We start from the raw sequence: 18,252 nt of genomic DNA on the forward strand, positions 1-18,252 counted from the left end.
AATTGTATTCTACCAATCTGACAGGGTATGACACCGAGGAGTGGTCTTCAACCTGCGGACCTCCAGATGTTGCAAAACTACAACTCCCAGCATGCCCGGACAGCCAACGGCTGTCCGGGCATGCTGGGAGTTGTAGTTTTGCAACATCTGGAGGTCCGCAGGTTGAAGACCACTGACATAGAGCATAGGGGTATCACCTAAAACATTATTTGTATGCAGCAAATTAACTGATCACCGAGCTCTGCTACATCTGTTTGCTCTATGGTTGACTATAGTGTGTGTGTGTGAACAGTGCCAATAAAAAAAAAAAATATATATATATATATATAAACTATAGAGCAGAACTCTTCACCGTATAATAATGATCAAAAAAGACTGATGCCATATAAGAAGTGAGCAAATATTAGTTGCAAGGACAAAACTGCTGCTCTAAAAATGCTCTAAATAGTTTAACATATCAGAATTGTTTTCATAAAGGCATTATAATACAGGAATTAAGAAGCCCCCCCCCTTCACTTTATTAACCTTTTTTTTTTTTTTGCTTTGATAAACTGCGTGACAAATCAAACAAGAATGTCATAGAGCTTTCACAATGGGCACTGCTTGTTTGCCATTGTCAAACAGAAGAGCGCTGAAGAGCCTGGGCGGCGTACTGAGTTCCCGGGCGAAGCATGTGACAGCAGGAGTAGACCAGCCGATTCACTGGCTAATTCATATTATTTATCATGCTAGGTACTATGGAGGGCTATTTGTTTTACCATGTGGCTTTTTAGAAGAGTGCACATGGTCGAGCTAAAGTGATTTGGAGATTCTCGCATTCGTGTTGTTCGGGCAGTGCCTAGAAGCAAATGCAGATAGGAAGCTTCTTGGGACCAATAACAAACCTAAACAAGTGAGCAAGATTCCAATTCTCCCTATATCAAGTGAAGAATATAGATCAGAAAGGCGTAAAACTGGTTCCCAAAGGTAGAGACCTGACGTCACGCACACTACAACTGCAAAGTATATATGTGTGTTTTTTTCCCCCCTTAATTTCTTTTCTAAAACACAATGGTGTCATCTCCCATACAAGGCTAGGACGCGTTTATTCTGCGCTCTGCCAATCGTCCTCACTTCATGGATATGTTGTTGGTTTTACAGCTATACAGCACAAAGCATGTGGAATTCATACGAACAAGTTTTCAGTGTATACATAAAGAAAAAGGTGGGACGGCCGCATGCACAATGAATGGTAAAACAAATACGAGAACAGGACATGGTGACCAGTTTAACAGATTACAAAATGTGACAGAACGGATTGTCACAATGCATCATGCAGCACGGCTGCACTTTTTTTTTTTTCCAAGTCTAAACACACAATTGATGTTAACTCTTGAGATCTTGGAGGTGCACAGAACACATGGCAAGATATAGTCATAAAATTGTGTGGCCACAACTATTTCTCTTTTATGAATGGGTGTAAAAATAAAAAATAAATCAATTTGCATACCTCTAAAGGAAAACAATACAAAACAAAACCAGAACAATAATAGACCTATAGTGTTAGATCTAATATGCTAGCCAGTGTGAAATTCATGTAGAATTAGAATTACATGCGTATTTAGATCACAAGAGTATTACCCTGTATGGGTGATTTTAAAGGTAATGCCTGCTCATGCCCTGCAGGTGTCCTTACTACTATTGGTCACATAGGCTCCTGCATATAACAACTATAGAACATCGCTTTTTGTCCCCGGAACAAGAGCAGTTGTGGGATTTTTCCCAAAATTCCCTGTAGTGCTGTTCATAAATATAACAGGCGACCACTATGGCTGCAGGTACGGTGTACAGTACACTGAATATACCTATCCTGATCATCAGTTTTCCCAGTTTTTCTGTTTTGGTACCACCCTGTTTAATAACACTCCTAATTCTCTATATGGTCATTGCAATACCAAACGAAACTGAATATTCCAAAAGGGCATTACCTTTAAGTTTTTTTTGGGATGAAATGCTCATTTCCATTTTGTTCTCCATGGCAGTGTCACTTTAAGGTATGCATTTTTTGGCTGCTTTACAGCAGAAAGCCATACACTTAGTGGATTGTGTAAGATTTTCCTATTTTGGATATAGGGAATGATTAAAAAAAAGGCCTCCTCCTCACAAGCAGAAGATATGGTAACACAGGACGGCATTTATATAGCTAAAGCTCTTCTATGGTCCACCTACAAACAACCCTGCTCAGCATCACATGGCTACAGGTTACACATTTTATCCACTGATATATTATGAAGTAATGAAATTACAACCTGATGAAATAGATTGTAGAGAAGCCAGATGTGAATATATTAGTGTCCTGGAGACGTGCACACAATTGCTTGTGTTCAGACTCCGCACTTCAGAACACGTAAAAAGTCTACTCTAAATAAAGGGACTTCTACTTAAAAAATTCTGAATGGAAAAAAAAAAAAAAGTGTTGCAATGTATGGATTGTCAAAGAATGAAATAGTACATAGCAGTAACACAGACAATAAGAAACCGTGGCAGGGACCATAGCTTACAAAATGCAAGTCGAGATGTTCTGCAGTGCAAAGGGCATTGTTCAGACATGAGACATTGGCACTTGTTTGTGGTATAAAGCTGAACTTGGCAAACCAGTCCTTGTTGTTAGTGCTGTGCTGGCTTCACTGTATGCTAAGGCATTGATAGATTTGCTGCTTCTGCAACATCTACTTGTGAATCTTCTCCAAGACTCTAAAGTTTTTCCAGACCAAATCCATACCCCTGAAGTGATGCCGACCACTAGACACATAAAGTACTTTAACATAAAAACTGCATACTCAGGCCTGGATCTCTTTTTGTCCCCAGAACATGAGCAGTTGTGGGATTTTTCCCAAAATTCCCTGTGGTGCTGTTCATAAATATAACAGGCGACCACTATGGTTGCAGGTACGGTGTACAGTACACTGAATATACCTATCCTGATCATCAGTTTTTCCAGTTTGTCTGTTTTGGTACCACCCTGTTTAATAACACTCCTAATTCTGAAGAGTGAGACAAAGCCGGCTAATAGAAACATTGTTCCTGTAAACAGGTATACTACTAGTGGAGCCAACACAAATCCACGTAGATTGTCCAGGTTTTGGTTCCCCACATAGCAGATTCCGGCCACAGGATCGCCATCCACTGAACTTAGGGCAAGGACAGCTATGGATTTGATGCTTGGTATAAGCCATGCTGCCATGTGGAAATACTGAGAGTAGCTGGCAATGGCCTCATTACCCCACTTCATGCCAGCAGCCAGAAACCATGTAAAAGACAAGATCACCCACCAGATAGAACTGGCCATTCCAAAGAAGTAGATCAGAAGAAAAACAATTGTGCAGAGGGCTGGTCCTGTTGTCTCATAGTGAATGTGGTCCCTGTTGCAGGCGACATTTTCATGACCTACTATAAATCTGACAATGTAGCCGATAGATACAAAGAAATAACAAGCAGATAAGAAGATGATGGGCCGTTCGGGGTACCTAAACCTCTCCATGTCAATCAAAAATGTGGTCACAGTAGTAAAGGTAGAGATGAAACACAAGATGGACCACAACCCTATCCAGAAAGTAGCAAATGTCTTCTCATCCTGGGTGAAGTAGGGCTGGAAACATGGCATGGCACAGTTCGGCACCTGGCCTGTCTTGATTCTATTATACAGGGGATGGGACTCTTTTGTTATGGAGATAAAAGGCTCTCTGCATTTGCATACCCCTTCACAGTCACTGTTTGGTTGCTTCTGACTATGGAGAGGAGTCAAGTGTTTTGGTCCTTTAGGTGGGTGAGTTGGTTTTACAAATAAGGGTGGAAGTGTGGTGGTCTCAGTCCTGTTATAATCCATACAGAGGTTTTCTGGGTCTCCATGTCGCGGAAGTTTGTCACAGTTCATTCTCTCTGGCCAGCTAAACCCATATTGTCTCATGAGTGGCGAGCACCCCGCTTTAGCTCGTTCACATACAGATCGGCATGGTGGAAGAGGTTTCTTGTAGTCAGCCAAGCAAATAGGCGTATACATACTACAGAGGAAAAACTTCAAATCAGGCGAGCATTGAATTTCCACCAAAGGCCAAAACTGATGCACTTCCAAGCCGGCTTCATCTTGAGTGTCGTGGTTGAACTGGTTGGGCATATAGGTGTCATTGTATCCAATACCCTTACACATGGGCACCGTAATCTCTTGACAGACTATTGCTTTGGATGCCATAAAAACTGGCGTAGGTACCTGAAGGATGAACAGAAGGCCCACTACAAAAACTCCAGGATTTAGTCTGGCCATGTCTTTACTGGATGAGCACCTATAACAACAGCCGGAATTATTGAAAACTGTATTCAGGGGGGCGACATCCTGTACCTCTTCAGGGGTGCGACTTTACTTCTAAACTTTAGAATAGCGTCTATTAAAGAAAATAAAAACATTGGTAATATTCTCAAAAACTGCCATACAATATATGCATTACAGACAATAAGTGACACTACAATATACCATATACAAGACACACTGTAAAGTGAAGCCGCAACATACATTTCTAAAGATGGAAAACTGTCCTGGTCAAAAATACAATAATGTAGAGTAAAAATGAAGACATAATACATACTCTGCATAGGATGAAGAATACATACTAAAAATGTCATCCTCTATTACTACAAATAACCATAAGAAGATTTGTTGTAGAACTCAGCACTGGGGAATAGGCTACAAAAATAAATTAAATAAAAAAAGGTCTATTACTGCTATAAAGAAACTAAAAAAATAAATACAAATAAAAAATTGTCTATTAATACTAGTAGGTACTTATAATAAAAAAACAATACAAAAAAATAGTCTATTAATACCAGTAGGTACTTAGAATAAAAATTCAAAATAGTCCATTAATATTAGTAGGTACTTAGAATAAAAAATAAAAAAATAGTCTATTACTTAGAATAAAAATAAATTAAAATAAAATAGTCTATTAATACTAGTAGGTACTTAGAATAAAAAAAATTGTCTATTAATACTAGTAGGTACTTAGAATAAAAAAATAAAAAATAGTCTATTAATACTAGTAGGTACTTAGAATAAAAAATAAAAAATAGTCTATTACTTAGAATAAAAAGAAATAAAAATACAATAGTCTATTAATACTAGTAGGTACTTACAATAAAAATAAATAAAATAAATCCATTACTATTTTAAAAGATACTTATAATATTCGATTTTGTGTCCAAGTGTTTGTGCCATATAGAGTTATAAATGAGCAGGGATAAGAATCTCGTTATGATATAATGTTATTAATTATTCTTCTAACAATTAATTGCAGGAATAGTATGGAGGACATCCTGTACCTTCATGTCACTGGTTTTCTGGTTCCCCAGCACCGAGCCATGTGCTGAACATGGACAAAGCCTTCTGCAGGAAAGGGAACAAGTGAACTTTGGATCCTGTCAGGAGAAATAAGAATAGTGCTGCGGACTGTCCCCGGTACTCGGTGTTACTCCTGCCGGTAATAGCGCTGCTGTGATTTCATGGCGATCCCCAGTGTTATAATAAGTTACAGGTGATGCCCGGTGTCCTGGCACAGGTCAGCCTATCCGGCACTGGCACGGCTGCCCGTCACCATGGCACTTTTCAATAGTGAAGTTGACGGTTCGGTGCCGGTGCCCCATAGGCGCAGTAAGTTCAGCAGTAGTCCACGATGAGCAGAACCCCCCGTCAGATGCTCCGATGTCCCCGGCCGGACCCCCTGTGATCCCGGATTGTTAGTATCCTGACATAGCCCCGAGCACCGCCGCTCGCCCCACCGGACTTCTCTTATCCGTCTTTACCTGTGCTCAATACAGATCTCCGCCAGACACACCCATTTGTCAGTGTGACCCCGCCCTCCGCTACTGATTGGACGAACCAAGTGCACGCCCCGCCCTCTGTAGACAGACGTCCCGCCCTCGTCTTCAGCGCTTCTTGGTGTGTGAGCGGCGGTAACGCACCTCTATGGGAAGTCTGCACTGGCTCGGAAAAAGTTATTGGTGTGTGAGCGGCGACCTGACGTGCCGCAATTCTGGACTTGTAATACTTCAGTATTCCGCACAGTGCTGTCCTTGGCACAGGGAATGTCTACAGCTGACAGGAAACTCTGCCCTATCCTCAGGGACAGACATTGGCATAGGCTTGTGCAGTGTTCACACTGTAGTTGGTGAGACGGGAGTCAGAAAGCGTTAGTGACAGGCGGTTCTGCCCGGGCTCCTACAACTAGAGAACTATTTACCTGCACCAGTCGCCTCATATATAAGCTTAGGATAGTCATGAAGGTATGCTCCCTAATGTACAGTATTTCAGGGTGCCAACTCTACTTAATATTGGCCCCCTATGTCCTACAGCCCTGCCCCCATAGCAGATAGATGTGGTTTAGAAAAGAGCAATACATATACAGTGGTCCCTCAAGTTACAATATTAATTGGTTCCAGGACGACCATTGTATGTTGAAATCATTGTATGTTGAGACCAGAACTCTATGGAAACCTGGTAATTGTTTCTAATGGCACCAAAATGTCATCCAAAAATAGGAAAAAGTGAGGATTAAAGAAAAATAATATAATACTAATATACATAAAGCAAGTCCTTACATATATAATTAAAGGGGTACTCCGGTGCTTACACATCTTATCCCCTATCCAAAGGATAGGGGATAAGATGCCTGATCTCGGAAGTCCCGCAGTTAGAGACCCCTGGGATCATGCACGCGGCACCCCGATTGTAATCAGTCCCCGGAGCGTGTTCGCTCCGGGTCTGATTACGGTCGACCGCAGGGTCGGCGGCGTGTGACGTCACGCCTCCGCCCCTGTGTGACGTCACGCTCCGCCCCTCAATGCAAGCCTACAGGTGGGGGCGTGATAGCTGTCACGCCCCCTCCCGTAGGCTTGCATTGAGGGGCGGAGCGTGATGTCACGCGGGGGCGTGACGTCACAAGCCGCCGGCCCTGCGGTTGCCGGTAATCAGTCCCGGAGCGAGCACGCTCCGGGGACTGATTAGAAACGGGGTGCTGCGTACATGATCCCGGGGGTCCCCAGCTGCTGGACTCCTGCGATCAGGCATCTTATCCCCTATCCTTTGGATAGGGGATAAGATGTGTAAGCACCGGAGTACCCCTTTAAGAAAGATCGTCTAAGAGCTGTAAATCACTGTCTATGTCAGTGTTTCCAAAGCAGGGAGCCTCCAGCTGTTGCAAAACTACAACTCCCAGCATGCCCGGACAGCCAAAGGCTGTCCGGGCATGCTGGGAGTTGTAGTTTTGCAACATCTGGGGGCACCCTGCTTGGGAAACACTGGTCTATGTTGAGGACAGGATCTTCTTCGGGGTCCTGTACATGTACAGTACACAGTGTCCTAAAAAAGTAACATGGAGTCGCCCTTACCTGGTGTTCAAAGAAGCAGGTAACCCTGGTACAGGTAAAGTGTACATAACATGTAATACCTCCCTGTACTGTAGGGGGCGCTACTAGATATCAGTCAGTGCATACGCTTCAGTAATACAGGGGTTTTCCCAGTAAAATGCCTATTCTGATTGGTCAGTTCTTCCAGCCATTGACACGTTTCACAGATCTGGACTGTCTGTAGCATTGTATGGTGAATCTGGTTTCAACTGACAATGGTCCAGAAAAGACCATTGTATGTTGAAACTATTGTATGATGAGGCCATTGTAAGTTGAGGGATCACAGTATATATATATATATATATATATATATATATATATATACACAGTGGTCCCTCAACATACGATGGTAATTCGTTCCAAACGAGCCATCGTTTGTTGAATCCATCGTATGTTGAGGGATTCGTGCAATGTAAAGTATAGGAAGCTGTACTCACCTGTCCCCGCCGCTCCGGACCGCGTCCCTCCGCTCCCGATGGTGACCCCGGGTCTCCGCTGGGCTCTCCTGGTCTTCTCCGATCCTCTGCTGTCTTCCGCAAGGCCTTACTGGGCCTGTGTAGCGATGTCATTACGCCGCTGCGTACGCCGTTCCTATTGGATGACGGGACAGCGTGCGCAACAGCGTAGTGACGTCACCGGAGAGGGCCGAGAAGACACCTGAGGACCAGCGCTGGACCCGGAGGGCATCCCGGAGCATCGTGGAGGGGTAAGTAATACTCACCGCACCACACGGGCTTAAGCATTTTGCGCTGCCGGATAGCACTTAATGCGATGGCCCCGACATAAAAAAGCATCGTATGACGATGCTGACATCGACATGAAATGGCCTCTGAGAGGCCATCGTATGTCGATTTGATTATATGTCGCCTAGGTCGGGGGGTCACTGTGTATATGTATATATATATATATATATATATATATATATATATATATGGAGATTTATCAAACTCTGGAAAATTTCTTTTGCATAAAAAAGCTGCATGTACTTGCGCACATGCGACTTTTCTATACATGCAGCTACTTTTTGATTATTGCTTATTCCAAAGCACATTTCTGAAATCTGCTCATGTGGTAATTTTTATTTTACTTTGCAGTGGTCATGCATTTATAAGATGCAATAGTCGCTATTTATGAAGAAAAAAAGTCGCAGAACCTGGCTTATAGAAAGTGCGTATGTCTGCAGAAAAGTACATTAACCCCTTAAGGACCCAGCCAATTTTCAGTGTAGGACCCGGCCATTTTTTGCACATCTGACCACTGTCACTTTAAGCATTAATAACTCTGGGATGCTTTTACTTTTCATTCTGATTCTGAGAAAGTTTTTTCATGACATATTCTACTTTATGTAAGTGGTAAATTTTCATCGATACTTACATAATTTCTTGGGGAAAAAATTCCAAAATTTGATGAAAAAATTGAAAATTTTGCATTTTTTTTTTTTAACTTTGAAGCTCTCTGCTTGTAAGGAAAATAGACATACCAAATACATTATATATTGATTCACATATACAATCGGGGATATTTATCAAAACTTGTGCAGAGGAAGAGTGGTGTAGTTGCCCATAGCAACCAATCAGCTTGCTTCTTTCATTTTCAGAGTCCTGTGATAGGTTGCTATTAGCAACTGCACCACTCTTCCTCTACACAGGTTTTGATAAATCTCCCCCAATATGTCTACTTTATGTTTGCATCATAAACTTGACATGTTTTTACTTTTGGAAGACACAAGAGGGCTTCAAAGTTCAGCAGCAATTTTCAAATTTTTCACAAAATTTTCAAAATTGGAATTTTTCAGGGAGCAGTTCAGTTTTGAAGGGGATTTGAAGGGCATTCATATTAGAAATACCCCATAAATGACCCTATTATAAAAGCTTCACCCCTCAAAGTATTCAAAATGACATTTAGTAAGTGTGTTAACCCTTTAGGTGTTTCACAGGAATAGCAGCAAAGTAAAGGAGAAAATTCAAAATCTTAATTTTTTACACTCGTATGTTCTTGTAGACCCAAGGTAAGGAAATACCTCATATGTGTATGTCAAGCGTTCGGCGGGTGCTGTGGAGGGCTCAGAAGGGAAGGAGCGACAATGGGATTTTGGAGAGTGAATTTTGATGAAATGTTTTTGGGGGGGCATGTCACCTTTAGGAAGCCCCTATGGTGCCAGAACAGCAGAAAACCCCCCACATGGCATATAATTTTGGAAACTACACCCCTCAAGGCACGTAACAAGGGGTCCCGTGAGCCTTAACACCCCACAGGTGTTTGACGACTTTTCGTTAAAGTCGGATGTGTAAATGAAAAAAAAAAAAAAATGTTTTCACTAAAGTGCAGTTTTTTCCCAAATTTACTATTTTTACAAAAGGTAATGGGAGAAAATGCTCCCCAAAATTTGTAACCCCATCTCTTCTGAGTATGGAAATACCCCATGTTAGGACGTAAAATGCTCTGCGGGCTTTCCAAAAGCCAAATGTGACTCCTTCTTTTCTGAGCATTGTAGCTCAGAAAAGAAAGAGTCACATTTGGCTTTTGGAAAGCAAATTTTGCTGAAATGGTTTTTGGTGGGCGTGTCGCATTTAGGAAGCCGCTATGGTGCCAGAACAGGAAAAAACAACCCACATGACATACTATTTTGGAAACTACACCCCTCAAGGAACGCAACAAGGGGTACAGCAAGCCTTAACACCCCACAGGTGTTTTACGACTTTTTGTTAAAGTTGGATGTGTAAATGAAAAAAAAAAATTCACTAAAATGCAGTTTTTCCCCCAAATTTTACATTTTTACGAGAGGTAATAGGAGAAAATGACCCCCAACATTTTTACCCCATTTCTCCTGAGTATGGAAATACACCATGTGTGGACGTCAAGTGCTCTGCTGGCGCACTTCAATGCTCAGAAGAGAAGGAGCGCCATTGAACTTTTGGAGAGTGAATTTGCTTGGAATGGAAGTCAGGGGCCATGTTCGTTTAGAAAGCCCCCCATGGTGCCAGAACAGTGGACCCCCCTCCCACATGTGACCCCATTTTGGAAACTACACCCCTCACAGAATTTAATAAGGGGTGCAGTGAGTATTTACACCCCACTGGCATTTGACAGATCTTTGGAACAGTGGGCTGTGCAAATGAAAAACATTTTTCACTTTCACGGACCACTGTTCCAAAAATCTGTCAGACACCTGTGGGGCGTAAATGTTCACTGTACCCCTTATTACATTACATGAGGCGGTGTAGTTTCCAAAATGGGGTCACATGTGGGGGGGTCCATTGTTCTGGCACTATAGGGGCTTTGTAAACACACGTGGCCTTCAATTCCGGACAAATTTTCTCTTCAAAAGCCAAATGTCGCTCCTTCTCTTCTGAGCATTGTATTTCGCCCGCAGAGCACTTTACATGCACATATGGGATATGTTCTTACTCAGAAGAAATGGGGTTATAAATTTTGGGGGGCTTTTTTCCTATTTTCCCTTGTGAAAATGAACAATTTAGGGTAACAGCAGCATTTTCGTGAAAATGTTTTTTTCATCTTCCCATCCATTTTTAACGGAAATTCGTCAAACACCTGTGGGGTGTTAAGGCTCACTATACCCCTTGTTACAGGGGCTGTAGTTTCCAAAATTGGGTCACATGTGGGTATTTATGTTTTTGCGTTCATATCAGAACCGCTGTAAAATCAGCCATTCCTGTGCAAATCACCAATTTAGGCCTCAAATGTACATGGTGCGCTCTCACTCCTGAGCTTTGTTGTGCGCCCGCAGAGCATTTTACGCCCACATATGGGGTATTTCCGTACTCAGGAGAAATTGCGTTACAAATTTTGGAGGTCTTTTTTTCTTTTACCGCTTGTAAAAATAAAAAGATAGTGCACATTTTTTTTACAATAACAGGCTGGTGTAGGCCCCAAATTTTCCTTTTCATAAGGGGTAAAAGGAGAAAAATCCCCCAAAATTTGTAGTGCAATTTCTCCTGAGTACGAAAATACCCCATATGTGGCCCTAAACTGTTTCCTTGAAATACTACAGGGCTCTGAAGTGAGAGAGCGCCATGTGCATTTGAGGACTGAATTAGGGATTGCATAGGGGTGGACATAGGGGTATTCTACGCCAGTGATTCCCAAACAGGGTGCCTCCAGCTGTTGCTAAACTCCCAGCATGCCTGGACAGTAAGTGGCTGTCCGGAAATGCTGGGAGTTGTTGTTTTGCAAAAGCTGGAGGCTCCGTTTTGGAATCACTTCCAATACGTTTTTCATTTTTATTGGGAAGGAAAGTGTAAGGGGGTGTATATGTTGTTTTTTACCCTTTATTATGTGTTAGTGTAGTCTAGTGGAGTGTTTTTAGGGTACATTCACACTGGCGGGTTTACAGTCAGTATCCCGCTAGGAGTTTGCGCTGCGGTGAAAAATGTGCCGCAGCTCAAACTTCAAGCTGGAAACTTACTGTAAACTCGCCCGTGTGAATGTACCCTGTGTTTCAAAACTACAACTACCAGCATGCACTGACAGACCTTGCATGCTGGGAGTTGTACTTTTGCAACAGCTGGAGGCACACTGGTTGGAAAACCTTCAGTTAGGTTCTGTTACTTAAGTCAGTATCTTCCAACCAGTGTGCCTCCAGCTGTTGCAAAACTACAACTCCCAGCATGTACTGATCGCCGAAGGGCATGCTGGGAGATGTAGTTATGCAACAGCTGGAGGTACGCAACTACAACTCCCAACATGGTGAGACAGCTGTTTGCTGTTTGTGCATACTGGGATTTGCAGTTTTGCAACATCTGGAGAGCTACAGTTTAGAGACCTCTGCACAGTGATCTCCAAACTGTGGCCCTCCAGATGTTGCAAAACTACAAATCCCATAATTCCCAGGCAGCAAACAGCTGTGTGGGAATGCAAGGAGTTGTAGTTTTGCAAGATCTGGAGGGCTACAGTTTAGAGACCACTGTATAGTGTTCTCAAACTGTAGCCCTCCAGCTGTTGCAAAACTACAAATCCCAGCATGCCCAAACAGCTGTCTAGGCATGCTGGGAGTTGTAGTTTTGCAACATCTGGAGGACTATAGTTTAAAGGCCTCTGTATAGTGGTCTCAAACTGTAGCCCTCCAGATGTTGCTAGGCAACTCACCGGCTTCCGTAGGAACCAGGGAGCCGCATCGCTGTCCTCTGCTGCCGCTGATCTCCACCGTCGATCATCGCCTCCGATGGGTAAGTGGATCATTGGTGTCGGTTCTCGTCGGTTTCCCCGTTCTGCCCCGCCTATTGTGGGTGGGCAGAACGGGGAAACCGAAAGTTAACCCCCCGACCATGATCTGCTATTGGTCGTCGCTTATATACAACCAATAGCAGGAATAGGAGGGGTGGCACCCCTGCCACCTCACTCCTATCCCTTCAGGGGGATCTTGGGTGTCTTGGACAACCCTGATAGCCCTTATTTTCCAGGTCACCGGGTCACCTTAGACCGGCATGACCCGGAATTGCGCAAATCGCCAGTGTGAAGTCTGATGACCCCCCTGGGCATTTGCGCGGGGTGCCTGCTGATCGATATCAGCAGTCACCCCGGTCTGGTCCCCGCCGCGCAGTACATCATGCGTCCTTAACTACCAGGGACCCATGATGTACCGGTACGACATGGGTCCTGAACAGGTTAACACCCACTTTAACAACTGTTCTGCATCATGAAACGAAGCTACTACATTAATGTTAATTATAGAAATAAATAATTATATAACTATTAATTTTAAGGTTGAAAATACACACTGCACACCTTGTTAATTTTAGGACACGTACATGCTGACATACCCATTAAATTAAAAAATTAATGTTGTGTTAAAATAGAATAAGGCACAAAATAATTGTGGAAGGATTGAAACCTCCCACCTCACCTCAGACGTCACTGACAGGAGGATCAATATACAAACATTGATAAAATACATAAATGCACATTTTCCAGAGTGTGATAAATATACCAATGTGTGTAATAGAAGAGGAGGGTGATATACTTCAATAATGAAATAATAACTGGCTTCCCTGTCTGCCAGTTTCTTGCGTACACATCCTCCTCTTATACTCACGTTCACATGTTCAATTGCATGAATTCGAAAATGATTTACATTGCCACTATGTATTGATTGAAAATGGGCAGTGTATTTAACACCTCACATGGACAAGCACTGATGTCACGGAGGAAGAGCACATGCGCTCAAAACGCATATGATAGTTGCCTGTACGTGTGTCCTTTTCTACAATAAAGCTGCATATCATTGATTTGCTTGACCTCCTGCTAATTCTTTGATTCTCTGGTGTGTGCCTGGCGGGGCACGGGTCTGTGCACCGAATCGGGAGAGGTGAGCGGAACACTTTCTTCACTTCACAAAATAATTGTGTAAGAACTTTTACAGACTATGCAAATAACCCATATGTGGCACTAAAATTTTTCTTTAAAAAAAAAAAGATACATCCATAGTGAGGCTAGAATTCCACTGAGGTTTTTTCCCACCAGCAAAAATGGCAGAAAAAAACTGCCAGGAAAACTGCCACAGATTATCCTTGCATTTTGGCAGTTTTTCTGGCGTTTTTTCTGGCGTTTTTCCTGGTGTGTGGAAACAGACAGTTTTGTACCCTGTGGCAGTTTTCTCACTGTCTTCAGGTACCGCTCTATGGGTTGCATGCTGAGCGCCCGGTCCATAGAGTTTAAGGAGATGAGGAGTGATGGGCAGCATCATTACTCACCTCCCCGGGCCGTATAGTATACAGGGGGGCATAGTGTATACTATACAGGAGCCGGGAATCCTGTCACTATACTGACAGTACTCCCTTCTCCTATAGCCTCTTTGGGCGGTATACAGTATATACAGCTATCTATAGATAGCTGTATATAGTGTATACAGAACACGAGGTCCACTTACCTTCCTCGCTCCATGTCCCTGTCGTGTCCATGTAGCTCTGTCCCCAAATGATGTAATCAGGGGGCGGAGCTACAGACGGGAGCCAGGCTAGTAAGTCTGAAGATCTGTTCACATTGTCCGTTTTGTATAATGTGAACAGACCCTTCTGGCAGTGTCTTCCCAGACAGGGAGACTCCAGCTGTTGCTAAACTACAACTCCCAGCATGCCCAGACAGCCAAAGGCTGTCTGGGCATACTGGGAGTTGTAGTTTTGCACCAATTGGAGGCTCCCTGTTTAGGAAGACATTGCATCATGGGCGCTCTCCCCAGCGGAGAGTTCCAAAAATGTACTAACCAATTTTTAGTGTTTTTTTTTCTTCTCGTTTCAGATACGTGTATGCAGAGGATTTTTTTCTTTTCATAAAAAGGGTTAATGAGGGCTGTGGGGAGTGTTTTTTAAAATAAAATAATTTTTTTCCAATGTGTTGTGTTTTTTTTAAATTACATTTTCAGGCTTAGTAGTGGAAGCTGTCTTATTGACGAAATCCATTACTAAGCCAGGGCTTAGCGTTAGCCCCCCCAAACAGCTAACCCCCAATTATAACCCCGGTACCCACTGCCACAGCCTGACATTAGCAGGGTGGGCGAGGACCATAGTTACTGGCCCTCCCCAGCCTAAATAACGCCAGCCTGTTACTGCCTAGGCCCGTGAGCACCATTTTTTTGATGCTCCGGGCCTGTTGGTACCGGCTCTTCCCAGCACCCCTGTGGCGATGGGTATTGGGGTAATAATTGGGGGTTAGCGCTAGCTGTTTTGGGGGTAAACGCTAAGCCCAGGCTTAGTAATGGATCCCGTCAATAAGACAGCTTCTACTGCTAAGCCTGAAAATTCAATAATAAAAAAAACAACACATTGGAAAAAAATTTTTATTTTAAAAAACACTCCCCTACAGCCCTCGTTAACCATTTTATTAAAAGAAAAAAACTGTTCATCCGCCATAATCCATCGAATCCGCCGTAATCCTCTGCATACACGGATCTAAAATGAGAAGAAAAAAAACCACAAAAATATTGGTTAGAACATTTTTGGCACTCTCCACTGAGAAGAGCACGCATAATGCAATGTCTACCCAAACAGGGAGCCTCCAATTCGGCTAGGACAGGTGGGATAGCTCCATCCCTTACAACTGGCACACTCCCTGGTTCTATGGGGATGTCGTCCGGTTCATAGGGGAACACCAACTGGAGGGACTCAAGCCCGACTTGTGGAAGCCTAAGACTGTGTACAAGCTCATCAGAGCTAAGGACTTGCTGGAGCTCTTCCAGGGCTCCCTAAGGCCACTGCAGAGACTGTTTGGGACAATGTAGCCTCTGCAAGGCTAACCAATGCACACAAGGACTTGTCGTGGATGGCCATTCAGGGGGGACTATCTCTGAGGTCTTTTATGCATGTCCGTGGCCTGTGCAAAACCAGGTACTGCCCCAGGTGCCCCTATGTGGACGAAACATGTATGTATGTCTTTTGGCAGTGCCCCTTTGTGCAGGGCCTATTGAACGCCCTGGAACTTGAACTTAGAGACTCCCACCTATTGTACCATTCGGTGCTGTATGGACTCTTTCCTGGGGTTCATGAGGTGGAGGCCATCCAGGAGGCCTGGCGCCTTATGAACTGTTTTAAGGATGCTATATGGCTGGCCAGGAACCGCCTCATCTACAACAGGGAGGACATTTCTGTCCAGGACTGCCACAGGCTGGTCCACAGCTGGCTTAGAGACTATTCCATCTTGGACTGTCCGAATTTCGATGAAGAAGAGGATTAATGCCCCTCTGCTTCTCCTACCTCCCCATACGTTTGCACAGTAGATTGACCCTGTGATCCGCCCTCCCCCTACCAACATTGATCCCATGCCCCTCTCCGATCACAGCTGTAATGTGTTATTGTTTTTTGACTGTGTTTCTTCGATATCGAGTGATGAAGCGGAGTGTTAGTGTAGCATGTGGTACGGTGTATAGCTTAGGTTACCTGTGCTGTATATTGTACTGTCATGCTTTGTGTGATTATAATTTATTGTATGACTTTTAATAACCACTGCATTTTTTAGGGTATGGACACACGAGCATATTTCCTGCTCAACACCCTGTTTCCTTATTAGCGTGGACGTCTTAACAAATTTCTTTTTCTTTATGCTCCCAAATATAGGTGGTGCCCTAAAGGACAACTGTAGTGGTACACTTTTCTATATGTCCGTGCCTCAAAAATAAACAAAATAAACGTATACATACCTTCCTACCAGCCCCTGTTTGTCCGGCACAGGCCTCACGGTCTGGCAGTGCTGACGTCATTCCACTTCCTGGGGACGGGGACGCTGCAGAGCCGTCGGCATATCACCGACCTTAGCGATGTCCCGCCCCGGCTGATGATAGGCTGAGCCCCTGTCATGTAAGAAGCCAGCCAGACCTCCTTACATGACAGTGGGCTCAGCCTATCACCAGCCGGGGCGGGACATCGCTTCCGTCGGTGATACGCCGACGAAGTGGAAGTGGAATGATGTCAGCACTGCCGGACCGTGAGGCCTGTGCTGGACCAATGGGGGCTCGTAGGAAGGTATGTATAAGTTTATTTTGTTTATTTTTGAGGCCCGGGCACGGGCATATAGAAAAGTGTAAAAACTACAGTTGTCCTTTAATGTTTCTTTCCTAATAAGTGAGAGTCCCTTAAAAGAGTAATTTTTTATCTCTCCATTCTGCCGTGGCTGCAAAAATAACAAACTTTTACTCACTTTACGGTGCTCCCCTTGTATGTCTATATTGGTCTCCTGTCTTCTGGGGCCCTTCATTTTTATCATTGGTTTTACCCTGGTTTTATGGTGTACATTTGTTGCACAGTTTGTCTCAGATGCCGTTGAGACTTTTGCTTTAGAAGTTTTTTTTTTTTTTTTTAAAGAACATACCAAGTGGTGATTTCAGTTGATATGCAGTGGTCAGGAATTTTTGATGTGCGACTTTTCAGTTTGCCGCATCTTTTGGCGCCACTGCGCTACCTGAGGCGCAAATCTACACCAGCCCTGACTTGGCTTACAAAACTGACTGTGGACAGCATTATTAAAAAGTAACACATTTTGTCGCCATGGGATAAAAAAATCACACAAAAAGTCGCCGTAACAGTATGATGTTATTATGTATGTTAAGAATATTTCTCCTTGTATACTGGTATTATTGGTCTCAGTATCCTGGATTTGGTCAGAAATAGTTACTAAGTTACATAGTTTGTAAGGTTTAAAAAGACAAGAGTCCATCAAGTTTAACCTAGGACCCTACTGTGTTGATCCAGAGGAAGGCAAACCCCCCACCCCCCATGAGGCTGATGCCAATTGCCCTATACCAGAGGAAAAATTCTTTCCCGACTCCAATATGGCGATCAGAATAAATCCTTGGAACGTTCTATCCCCCTACATCTTCAGGGTGGGCCATTTATATGGATACACCTTAATAAAATGGGAATGGTTGGTGATATTAACTTCCGGTTTGTGTCACATTAGTATATGTGAGGGGGGAAACTTTTCAAGATGGGTGTTGACCATGGCGGCCATTTTGAAGTCGGCCATTTTGAATCCAACTTTTGTTTTTTCAATAGGAAGAGGGTCATGTGACACATCAAACTTATTGGGAATTTCACAAGAAAAACAATGATGTGCTTGGTTTTAACGTAACTATATTCTTTCATGAGTTATTTACAAGTTTCTGACCACTTATAAAATGTGTTCAATGTGCTGCCCATTGTGTTGGATTGTCAATGCAACCCTCTTCTCCCACTCTTCACACACAGATAGCAACACCGCAGGAGAAATGCTAGCACAGGCTTCCAGTATCCATAGTTTCAGGTTCTGCACATCTCGTATCTTCACAGCATAGACAATTGCCTTCAGATGACCCCAAAGATAAAAGTCTAAGCGGGT

At 43.4% G+C, this 18,252-nt stretch overlaps 1 protein-coding gene across 1 annotated transcript; it reads right to left on the reverse strand.

Annotated features, from left to right (window-relative positions):
• Nucleotides 1-511: 511 nt before the first annotated feature.
• FZD5 (frizzled class receptor 5) lies at nt 512-5,845 on the reverse strand. Its single transcript, XM_056535152.1, has 2 exons — nt 5,350-5,845; nt 512-4,418 (listed from the first exon to the last, which is right to left on the reverse strand). Exon 2 carries the CDS (start codon nt 4,298-4,300, stop codon nt 2,582-2,584), a length of 1,719 nt encoding a protein of 572 aa, XP_056391127.1. The 5' UTR covers nt 4,301-4,418; nt 5,350-5,845; the 3' UTR covers nt 512-2,581.
• Between the last annotated feature and the right edge of the window lie 12,407 nt (nt 5,846-18,252).

This window comes from Hyla sarda, chromosome 8 (genome assembly GCF_029499605.1).
Source record: "Hyla sarda isolate aHylSar1 chromosome 8, aHylSar1.hap1, whole genome shotgun sequence".
NCBI classification, from domain to species: domain Eukaryota; kingdom Metazoa; phylum Chordata; class Amphibia; order Anura; family Hylidae; genus Hyla; species Hyla sarda.

Coding starts and splice junctions, on each gene's coding strand:
- FZD5 (XM_056535152.1), bottom strand. CDS start 4,300: ATGGCCAGACTAAATCCTGGAGTTTTTGTAGTGGGCCTTCTGTTCATC.